Source organism: Musca autumnalis, unplaced genomic scaffold (assembly GCF_047663935.1).
Source record: "Musca autumnalis isolate F117 unplaced genomic scaffold, ASM4766393v1 scaffold_1, whole genome shotgun sequence".
NCBI classification, from domain to species: domain Eukaryota; kingdom Metazoa; phylum Arthropoda; class Insecta; order Diptera; family Muscidae; genus Musca; species Musca autumnalis.
In genome coordinates this window covers 217,778,227-217,790,093 of record NW_027411644.1, presented here as the reverse complement: position 1 = coordinate 217,790,093, position 11,867 = coordinate 217,778,227, and the positions used below count along the sequence as shown (strand labels likewise).

Here is an 11,867-nt window from a genome sequence, read left to right as displayed (position 1 = left end):
GGCTCGTCTATAAAGACTCCCTTCGGCTCGTCTATAAAGACTCCCTTCGGCTCGTCTATAAAGACTCCCTTCGGCTCGTCCGTAAAGACTCCCTTCAGCTCGTCTATAAAGATTCCCTTCAGCTCGTCTATAAAGATTCCCTTCAGCTCGTCTATAAAGATACCCTTCAGCTCGTCTATACAGATTCCCTTCAGCTCGTCTATAAAGACTCCCTTCAGCTCGTCTATAAAGACTCCCTTCAGCTCGTCTATAAAGACTCCCTTCAGCTCGTCTATAAAGACTCCCTTCAGCTCGTCTATAAAGACTCCCTTCAGCTCGTCTATAAAGACTCCCTTCAGCTCGTCTATAAAGACTCCCTTCAGCTCGTCTTTAAAGACTCCCTTCAACTCGTCTATAAAGACTCCCTTCAGCTCGTCTATAAAGACTCCCTTCAGCTCGTCTATAAAGACTCCCTTCAGCTCGTCTATAAAGACTCCCTTCAGCTCGTCTATAAAGACTCCCTCCAGCTCATCTAAAAAGACTCCCTTCAGCTCATCTAAAAAGACTCCCTTCAGCTCGTCTATAAAGACTCCCTTCAGCTCGTCTATAAAGACTCACTTCAGCTCGTTTGTCTATAAACTCTCCATTCAGCTCGCCTATAAAGACTCCCTTCAGCTCGTCTATAAAGACTCCCTCCGGCTCGTCTATAAAGACTCCCTTCGGCTCATCTATAGAGACTCCCTTCAGCTCGTCTATAAAGACTATCTTCAGCTCGTCTATAAAGACTCCCTCCGGCTCGTCTATTAAGACTCCCTTCAGCTCGTCTATAAAGAGTCCTTCAGCTCGTCTGTCTATAAACTCTCCATTCAGCTCGCCTATAAAGACTCCCTTCAGCTCGTCTATAAGGACTCCCTTCAGCTCGTCTATAAGGACTCCCTTCGGCTCGTCTATAAAGACTCCCTTCAGCTCGTCTATAAAGACTCCCGTCGGCTCGTCTATAAAGACTCCTGTCGGCTCGTCTATAAAGACTCCAGTCGGCTCGTCTATAAAGACTCCCTTCGGCTCGACTATAAAGACTCCCTTCAGCTCGTCTATAAAGACTCCCTTCAGCTCGTCTATAAAGACTCCCTTCAGCTCGTCTATAAAGACTCCCTTCAGCTCGTCTATAAAGACTCCCTTCAGCTCGTCTATAAAGACTCCCTTCAGCTCGTCTATAAAGACCCCCTTCAGCTCGTCTATAAAGACTCCGTTCAGCTCGTCTATAAAGACTCCCTTCAGCTCGTCTATAAAGACTCCCTTCAGCTCGTCTATAAAGACTCCCTCCGGCTCGTCTTTAAAGACTCTCTTCAGCTCGTCTATAAAGACTCCCTTCAATTCGTCTGTAGACTCTCTTCAGCTAGTCTTTAAAGACTCTCTTCAGTCTTTAAAGACCCCGTTTGCACTTAACCAGATTTACCCAGTGGGTTTGGGTTTCAAATGTCAATTTCATAGCGTAAACGTCAAATAAATCCTCGTAAAGAAATAAATATGTATACAAATAAATCTTTTTAATTTATTAGAATAAAAGTGTCTATGTAGATCATCTGTAGATCTGCTAAATTGAAACTCGAAGACGAGGGGTTTTATGACACCGTTGGACCATCTTCATGAAGAGACGATGGTAGCAATCATCATTCTTCCCACGATATAGTGCAAAAGCTTACCCCTTTAGAGATCTTCATGATCTGGCTAGAGAAGTCCAAGGGTATAAAGAAGAACCTCTAGATCAGGTAGGATGGAATTGAATTCATACTGAAGCTCAGGCTCAGGCATTGCAAAGGTACACTGCGAATGCCGTACTCGCCGACATCTCCCATCCGTCGCAGCAAAAGAACGCCGACTGCCAAGGCAAACCCAAGTGTTTTTAGCAGTACGAAGCAATCGGCATGATGACACGATACCCAACACATGCCAAGCATTTGGCATTTGTTTAGCTGCCCGGTTATCCCCACTCACCTGATTCCTTGTGGACCCAACCAGTCCAGGTTGCAGTTTGCGTTGCTACAACAGCAAAAGGTGGGTGGTTTTGCTTTTGCTGGGACTTTATATAATGCATATCACGATGTAAAGTGTCAGAAGTCGTATAATCAGTCATTAGTAACTCAAATAATTAAGCTTCTGAATCCATGCCGATATCCCCTCTGTCAACAATAACGAAGACTTTCCAGACTTATGCAAATAAGTCGGCAACTGCCTCTTGACCTATCAAAATCTTAAAGTTCCATCAAGCCTCTAAATTTTGGTATGTACCAGAACTGCAAGAGTCTACTAATTTTTGTGTTTCTATATTTGATATTTGACCGTTATATTAGTATATACATAATTTATTTTGGTAAAAATACTTTAGATGATATAATATGTATACATAGGAACAGAGCAATATTTACATATACAATCAATTGTTGTATTCCACTTATTATTTATTTACTTATTATTTATTATAATAAGTTTAGCTTTTAATCTTGTTTAGCTTTTAAAATGTTCTTCCGTTGTTTGTTTTTGAAGTCATCATCAGCTGTTCTAGTCAAGACACAAATCGATTACAATTCATTATCGAATAATCGATTATTCTGCTGCTACGAAAATGTAGAGAATAAGGGAATTAAAAAACACAGCTGCGAAAATTGCGAGAATCTCAGGGAATCAAGAAAAAGAAAAAATAATTTATAGAACCCTAGAAAAAAGTTAATTTTTTGCTTATATTTTATACAACAACACCACGATAGATTTACCAAAAAAAGAATATTAAACATCATTATTTTGCTAAGAAACAATATTTAGACGATAGAGGTGTTTGTGTAGAACGACGGGAGCTATCAAAAACCGATAATCGAATTAAAAGTTTTGTACAAAACCAATTTTGCAGAATCTCCCAAAATAATTAGCAGTGAATCAAATTGAAGAAGAAAAAAGGCAGGCAAGGTCGAGTTGTGTCTTCTTAGTACAAAGCCTAATACTACATAGTCAACACAAGCAACATGGTGAGTGTAATTCAAGAGACCCAACGAAAAAAGGAAGATGATGATTCCTTTGTGTCTTGCAAAACAATAAAGCTACTCTCTCAAACGTGGAATGTGGCGGAAGCAAAATGCATAGTTCCTCCTCCTTTATTCTCTGAAATGTATGCATGCTGGCTGCTGATTTTGTGCGATAGCCAGCTGCTATATTGATATTGTGCGGTTGTTATAACAACGAGACCGGCAGTAATGATGATCATACCTTATGAGAGCTTGCTTGTATGCAAAAATGAACTTTGACCAAAAATTATAAAAAAAAAACTTACTAAACAACAAATTTTGCTTTTGTAGTCTATTACTAATCATTTCAACTCATTATTATTGTTGTTATTGTAGGATGTGTTCCTGATGATTAGAAAACACAAAACCACCATCTTTACGGATGCCAAAGAGAATACATCGGTGGCCGAATTGAAACGTATGCTGGAAGGTAAACATTTAATTGAATAAATATCTAAATAATAGTTTAATGGTGATGACAAACATATTAACTATTTTTTGTGGACACAAACAAATAAGTGTGTTTATGAGATGGATGAACAAATAATAGAAAAAAGACAAAAATGGCATGAGTTGAATGTTTGGACTGTATTCTGATCGATTATAAAAACATTTTTGATTTAAACAAAAATTTTGTTCGCGTTAGCCGAGATTTGTTCCTGTCCATAAGAGAAAGTCTTAAATCCCCGGTTATATATGAAACAATTTCGATTTAAACTAAACTTATGCAAAAACTAGGGATTTTTTTGAACTTTTTGAGCCTATATCTCGGGACTTTCTGTCCATGCTACATATATTGGCGTGATCAGCACGGCAAGCCCTACCTGTGGTCAACATTTCAGATCGATCCATCGAATCCAGTCCAAACATTCAACCTGCTCCACAAAAACATTGTGACTTTTACAAAGCGAGTTATAGGTATTTAGATCAATAATAAGATTTTTAAAAATACATACTCTTGATTATTGTTAATTATAGATTTTAAGAAGATATTATTTATATTTGCAAATAGCCGAGGATTGAGAATAGAACGGTATAAAACTTTACAAGACAAATTAAATGTAAGCAGCGAGAATTGGAGCAAAACATGTCTCAACCTTTAAAGACTCTGTTTTATCATGGAAAATGGATTTCCTAATGAAAATATACGCGTATATACCGTGACGACCATACGAAAAGCTACCTACCTGCGGTAAAGATTTTGGAACATAATAAGGTTACACCAAGATATGGAAAAATGTTAGGAAATAATTTCGTTTAGCGGAACTTGCGGAAAAATAAACATAAAAATCGCTGCCGATGAAAGATGTGGCTGAGATTGAAAGCCACCACGCACCCAAAAGCAAACTTTACGTGGTTAGACATACCTTTAGAAACTAGGCCCGCTCACTCTAAAGTCTGTCGAGAGTCTTAGACAAATAAGTGGAGCTAAAAATTTCAGTAATGCCCAAATGTGAACCCAGAAGGGGTCGAAAAGCCTGAGGACACAAAAAAGTTGAATAATTTATGTGCTTTAAAGCCAGACGCTTATTCGAATGGTAGAATATCAACCTGATGAAATTAGTCCCACAGGCTACAACGAACGGATTAACCGATTCGAACCAAATTTTGCATTTCGTAATATTTTGATCAAACTAGTTAAGGTTCGAAGATGAGCCATATCGGTCCACTCTTTCGCGTACTTCCCGCACAAAAGTTGTGAACGTTAACTCTCGAAGATAACTATCGATTTGGTCGAAACTTTGCACATCGTAAAATGTCATACTCCTATGGTACCATGTGTATTGGCGGGAGCGCACGATAACTCTCGAACGGATCAGCCGATTCGGTACAAAATTTGGCCTTCATAATATTTTGTCCAAATTTAGTCGAAAATCGTCCATATTAGTCTACTTCTTAGGGTACCTACCCCAAAAAAGTTCAACATTTTTGTTTACGTGCAGTTTAGGAACTGTTGGAAGATCCGTTGGACATTTACACCGAAGCTATTCCTTGTGGCCCTGTTTACAGCGATATTATGTTTTTCGTGCGCAAGTCCATGCATCCTGACATAGTGATCCAAAATCCCTAATAATACGGTGACCAACTGAAAAGACTGACGGGCGCGATATCTATCGAAAAGAAATGACTTACAAAAATAAGATCCACTTCCAAAACATTTTTGAGTCTTAATTAAAATCCATATTTTGTCGACAAGTTCATATCAGAAAAGCCTTTAAATGCATAATTTTTAGGGAAAAGGATATTGTTGTGTGTAAGCTTTTCCATCTGTCCGTAGATGAAAGTTTTAACTCACACAGGCAGAGGGTATATCTCTGTCGACAAAGCCGACTGTCACTTTTCTACTTGTTATTTATTAAATCTACACACATTTATTTAAAAATTATATAAAGGATTATTATTTTTTTTTTTAATTTTGGTTTATCCAACATTTTGTTATTAATAATAACAATAATAAACATTCTGTTTCATCTTCGTTCTAGGCATTCTAAAAGTTAAACCAGCAGATCAACGTTTATACAATCAAGACAATGATATTATGGAAGATGACAATACTTTGCAAGATTACGGCATTACAATGTCAACAGCTAAGGCGCAAGCACCAGCTCAATTAGGTTTGGCTTTAAGGTAAGTTATTGATGCACCATATCAATTCCATATAAATACATAGCTTGTCTGTCTGTCTAGACCATTTGTCAAGTTCATCGATACGATTTATGGATTTTGCTCCCCATTCCGCATTTCATTTTAAGTTCACACGACAACATTTTATTGTTGCCACAGTAACACGCTGCTGCTGTTCAAGTTCCTGCTTATATGATAATACAAATTTTACTCTCATCGTGTTCTTTTTTATTAATATTTGTTTTAATATTCGGAAGACCATGCATGTCTTATCTTTAACATTAATCGCTGAGTAAGACATTAAATATTGATATTGTCAGAATTGTTGTGGGATATTTTAAAATTATACCAAATTTTTGTTGTTGTCAGGGTCATTGTGTATATTGATATAAAATTTTGTATACTTATTTGATTTGTATTGTATGTAGGTATTTGTGAGTGGCGGCATGTGTCGTCGTTGTGCTATTTTTGGACTCTTGACAAGATTGCACTTTGATTTGTTTTGGGGAAAAGGGATTTTTGCTTCGAACTAATAATAATAAACTGAACGATTATCTTTAAAACCTCGTTGGAAATTTCCTAATAAGACATACGTACAAATACGATGTGCGTATGTATATTTAAACAAAATATGCCAAAACATTATTGTATTGGTCGCTGTTGTAAAAGTAACAGAGTCTTTCGCGAAATTACATTATGTTTTTTTGTGGAATGATCAATGATATTTTATGAGTGAGATGAACAACACCTTCATTCTTATTGCGTAGGAGCTAGTCACACTAAGTAGTCCATAAAAACTCCATTTATCACTTAGCACACTTATCTCCCCTTAACTTGACCCCGGTGAGCCATACTTGGGTGTATCCAGGCAACAGTAAATAGTCATCGTAGAGGCGATTAAGCCACCTTAACATCAGACAACAATTCTGCCTCTACAGCCCTATCTCGCCTGAGTTTAAATCTACTCACTACTTACTTACTTAGCTAGCCCATTACAGAACATTTGTTCCAAAGACCGAACTAAGAAAAGATCTCCAATCCTCTCTGTTTCGTGCTTCGCTTTTTGGAATACCGCGCCTACGACGTCGATATTCATCGTCAACGCAGATCTCGGTCCGTAGATCTTTCGAAGAATTTTTCTCTCAAACACGCCATTCACTGCCTTATTTGCTTGCGCAAGTACCTAGGCTTCGGAACCATACATCAGCACGGGTAGTATCAGTGTTTTGTAAAGCGTTATTTTTGTTTGACGAGCTGTGGCTTTGTTTTTAAAGTGCTTACTTAAGCCAAAGTAGCATCTGTTGGCCAATACAATTCTTCTTTTTATTTCACAACTGATATCGTTGTTGTGTTTACGGCGGTGCCGAGGTATACGAGTCTTTCACTACCTCAAAATTATAGGAACCAACTTCAACAGTTGGTCCGATCTCAATGGACGCATTGCACGTCGACACCATCAACTTGGTCTTCTCGCCGTTTACCACCAGACCCACTTTAGCAGATTCTCCTTCGACCTTCATAAATATATCGGATACTTCTTTTACTGATCGTCCCATGATGTCTATATCATTAGCATTAGCAAGTAACATGTGGCTATTGGTGTAGATTGTGCCACTTCTTTTGACGTTTGCCTCTCGTATAACCTTTTCCAGCAGGATGTTGAAAAGATCACACAAAAGGCTGCCTCCTTGCCTGAAACCTCTTTTGGTACCAAACTCTTCGGAGAGGTTCTTTCCTATTTTAAGTGAAGATCTTGTGTCAGTTAGTGTCATTTTACAAAGCCGAATGAGTCTTGCGGGGATACCAAATTCAGACATTGCTTGGAATACCTTTGAACATAGCGGGCTGTCGAAGGCTGCTTTAAAATCGACAAAAAGGTGGTAGGTGTCGATCTTCATCTCTTGGGTCTTCTCCAGGATTTGCCGCAGGGTAAATATCTGGTCAATGGTGGACTTGCCAGGTCTAAAGCCGCATTGGTATGGTCCAATTATTTCGTTGACCATTGGCTTTAGTCGTTCGCACTATATCCCTGACACTGTCTTATAGGCAATAGGGAGAAGACTTATGTCCCTATAGTTGGAGCATAAAGTCTTATCTCCTTTCTTATGGACGAGACACAGGATGCTCAGGTTCCAATCGTCGGGTACGCGTTCTGCCTGCCAGATGGAGCTAACTAGCTGATGCATACACCTTATCAGCGTGTCGCCTCCGGTTTTAAACAGCTCGGCCGGTAGGCCATCAGCTCCTGCTACCTTATTATTCTTCAGCCGGTTTATTGCTGTCGTTACCTCATCTTGGCCGGGTGGTATACATTCAATACCATCTTCTGGGATTGGATCTGTGGTATCTTCGGCGACTTCGCTACTATTTGATACCAACAGTTTGGAACAATGCTCTTTCCAGTTCCTTAGCACACTATCTGTATCAGTTACCAGATTACCTTGCTGGTCTCTACAGGAGGATGTGCCAGTTCCAAAGCCATCAGTTTGATGTTTCACTCTTTGGTAGAATTTTTGGACTTCATTCTGTCTCCTGTACATCTCGATTTGTTCACACTCCCGCTTTTCCATCTCTCTCTTTTTCCTGCCGACAAGACGTTTCTCCTCTCTCCTTTTCTCCCGATACCTCTCTCGTGCGCTATGCGTTGCTACTGATTGTAAAGTAGCCCTATATGCCGCATTTTTCTCTTCGGTAGCAGCACGACACTCCTGGTCATACCATGGATTCTTTGGTGGAGGTCTCTGGTATCCAAGTACTGATTTTGCGGCTGTTTGCATGGAGTGGGCAATGTTTTGCCATTGTCCGGATATGTTATCGGGACGAGGAGTGCTTTGATTAAGCAGTTGGGCCAGTTTAGTGGAATATGCTGTGGCTATCTGTTGTGATTGGAGCTTACCGATATCCAACTTCCGTGTTGTGTCTGTTCGCACTTTGTTTGCTACGTTTAATCTGGTACGTACCTTTACTGCAACAAGGTAGTGGTTCGAGTCTATGTTTGCACTTCGAAACGATCGTACATCCAACACGCTCGATGAATGTCTTCCATCTATCACAACATGATCAATTTGATTTCTTGTTCTTTGATCTGGCGACAGCCAGGTGCCCTTATGAATATCGAGATGATTAAATCTGGTACTGCTAACTATCATGTTTCTTGCAGCTGCAAAGTCTATCAGCCTCATACCATTGTCAGATGTTTCTCTGTGGAGACTGAATTTCCCGACTGTTGGGCCAAAGATATTCTCCTTTCCAATTTTGGCATTAAAATCGCCTAGTATAATTTTAATCTCATGGGCAGGGCAACGGTCATAAGTTTCTTCTAAGCGCTCGTAAAATATATCTTTGGTCTGTTCGTCCTTGTCTTCAGTGGGATCATGAGCGCAAATAAAGCTGATGTTGAAGAATTTTGCTTTTAATCGAATTGCAGCGAGTCTTTCATTCACTGGGGTGAAGCTGGAGACCAGATGTTGTAACCTCCGACCAACTACAAATCCGCAACCAAACTCATGCTTTGTGTCATGGCAGCTATAATACAGTGCGTCACCTTTAGGTGTTGTTGTGACGCCTTTCATGTTCCATCGTATTTCCTGTATGGCAGTAATGCTAGCCTTGTACTTTTCAAGTTCATCTGCCAGTGCGTAAACTGCACCTTCTCTACAAAGAGTGCGAACATTCCAGGTGCAGATTCGCAGATCATGGTCCTTAAAACGTTTGCGGTGGTCGTCAACTTTTGAGCGATTTGTTTTTCTTTTCTTTCGTTTTTTCATAGTATGCTGTTTTTTCTAGGGGAGGATTACTAACCCGACGCCCAAACCCAAGTTTTTAGCGTTCTTATCGGTGAACGCTCGTCACATGTTAGCTCACTACCTTTTACGGTTGTTAAAGGCAGTTCCCCAGGTGACACCACGGGGAGGTCAGTGTCCACTTGAGATGAAAGAGGGACCAAGATAAATCCTGGGCTTTGCCATGTTAAAGCCGGTCCGGACCGTTCCTTGGTATCTTCCATCCCCTACGTTAAATCTACGGATCCATATTGGAGTGTATGAACAGTCCTCGTAGTGCTCGAAGAACTTGTGAAAATTATATTTTGAAGTGCTCCAAATTTCTTGTCCCGAGATTTCAAATCCATCCTGTAGTAAAAGAAACCTTATAATAATGACCCTAAGTTGTATATATTTCCAATCATTTGCTTCTTGTTCTTCTCTATCGAAAATCAACAAGTCAACAACTCCGATATAAATATCCGAAGGTAGATATGTGGGTTTTCGTGAGGTCCTAGTCGACAAGTCAATTCACCCCTTTATGAATAGAGCCGACTGTGCTAACTTGATCTCAGCTGGCTAAAAATACTGACGTTCACTTTGAAAGCTGGCATTCTTCTGCTGTAATTGTTGCTGTAAATATGTTCGTTCGTATATTTTACAGTTATCTTGTTCTCATTACTCCAAATCCAGATTCAAAAATTCTGCAACCTGAACTGAATGCGTCAATTATGTATCAGGAGTCAGGTTAGTGGGATTAGCTGGGCAGGTAAACATATGTAGGACAAGTTCAAAAAAGGCAAAATAGTAGAAACTCTCTGGTTCTGCAACAGGCTTGTATATATCGGTCAAATTTAACAACTACATAATTTTGGTCTCGCTAACTTACCGACTAATTGCAGTCTCACTGTATTCACACCTTATTTATTACTCCCTATTTACAAAACTTCACTAAGCAACCTTTTTTTGTTCTTCTTTTCATTGCAGAAAGGAAAATGGAGACTTTGAATCGCTTGATATTACACCCTATTCCTCACCACCAGATTTACCAGAAGTTATGAAAAATCAAGAAGCAGCAAATGGCAAGGAACAGGTGGCATAGATATGTGTATAACTTATGAGAGACAACAAAAGCAACGCAAAACAAATGCAGTAGCAATTTAGTGTAAAAAAAATTAAAAACAACAACACTTTCAAAGAAGCCTAAAAACATCTATTAACAAAAATTCTCTTTTTTTATTTAACAACACAACAACAACAAGAAGAAAAACATTTATTTAATATTTAAACTATTTAAGTCGAATGAAGAAATAAACACCAAGGCCGTGGCTAAACAAAAACAAACCCATTTACAAGAAGAGTCTATGTAAAATTAAAAAAAAAAACTCAATTGCATCCTGACGAGGCAGAACAAAGTATAGACATATACAATACCTATAATAAAATATAGCCCCTTTTGATGATCAGTGTTGTTTTATGCTAAACAATAAGAAAGAAGATAACTGCAGACTCCTTAAAGGAGTCGATTTTTTGTTTCAAAATGTGTTACATGAATGAAGATAAGAAAACCTAGGAGGAGGGCTCAATTTAATTTAAAACAAAAACAATTTTCTTTATTTCGTTGGTTCCTTGTTTTTCTATCCTCTTTTTTTCTTACATGGTTTTCTACTATCCCTATAACTGTAATTGTTTATTATCATTGCATTTTAAGTTATTAATAATTTCATATTTTTAACAAGAAAAAGCGAATGAGGGAAAGAGTAGAAACACAATAAATTCTAATTTACTTAAGATAATGCCTTCATCTACGAAGTAACCAGCCGCCATTATTGCTAATGAATTTTTTATTCAATAAAAGCCTTGTTAAAATATCGTTAAATGAATGAAAATAACGATCAAGAAGTAAACTAAAATCAATTTACAAGAATATCAATATTTCTATTATTATGAAGTTGTTAATTCATAATGACTAAAATACTATATACAAACATACATACATAAATATAAAGCAGCAGCAGTCCTTATTTCTCGAACAAAAAGGCATTATTCGACCAGTCAGTCAATCAATATACCCAACAACAACAAAAAACCAACTAAAAATACAACATTTTGAAAAAGAGATTTAAACATATATTACTATTTTCTATTCTTCTTTAAAAAACAACAACAACTCTATTTAATTTAATTTAATTACGTTTATGTTTCGATTTAAAATAAAAACAAAATGAAAACAAGAAAAAAATAAAACAAATTTGAAAATTTATTTTTCTTGTAATTTTTTTCGTATGAACTTGGCATCGAACCGCCCGTTTAGATTTACAAATAAATGTGGGATACTTGTAAATATAGGCTGACTTCTGAAACGTATTACCCATGAGTTTTAATGAAAAAGTAACAGCAATTGTACGCACAATTTTAAAGCAAAACCCCGAAGAAAGGTTATGCG

The 11,867-nt window shown here is 38.0% G+C and overlaps 1 protein-coding gene across 1 annotated transcript; it reads left to right on the top strand.

Annotated features, from left to right (window-relative positions):
• Nucleotides 1-2,604: 2,604 nt before the first annotated feature.
• On the top strand, nt 2,605-11,684 carry EloB (transcription elongation factor elongin B). Its single transcript, XM_073960202.1, has 4 exons — nt 2,605-2,999; nt 3,372-3,465; nt 5,519-5,663; nt 10,409-11,684. The coding sequence occupies exons 1-4, from the start codon at nt 2,997-2,999 to the stop codon at nt 10,521-10,523; spliced, it is 357 nt and encodes a 118-aa protein (XP_073816303.1). The 5' UTR covers nt 2,605-2,996; the 3' UTR covers nt 10,524-11,684.
• The last annotated feature ends 183 nt before the right edge of the window (nt 11,685-11,867 follow it).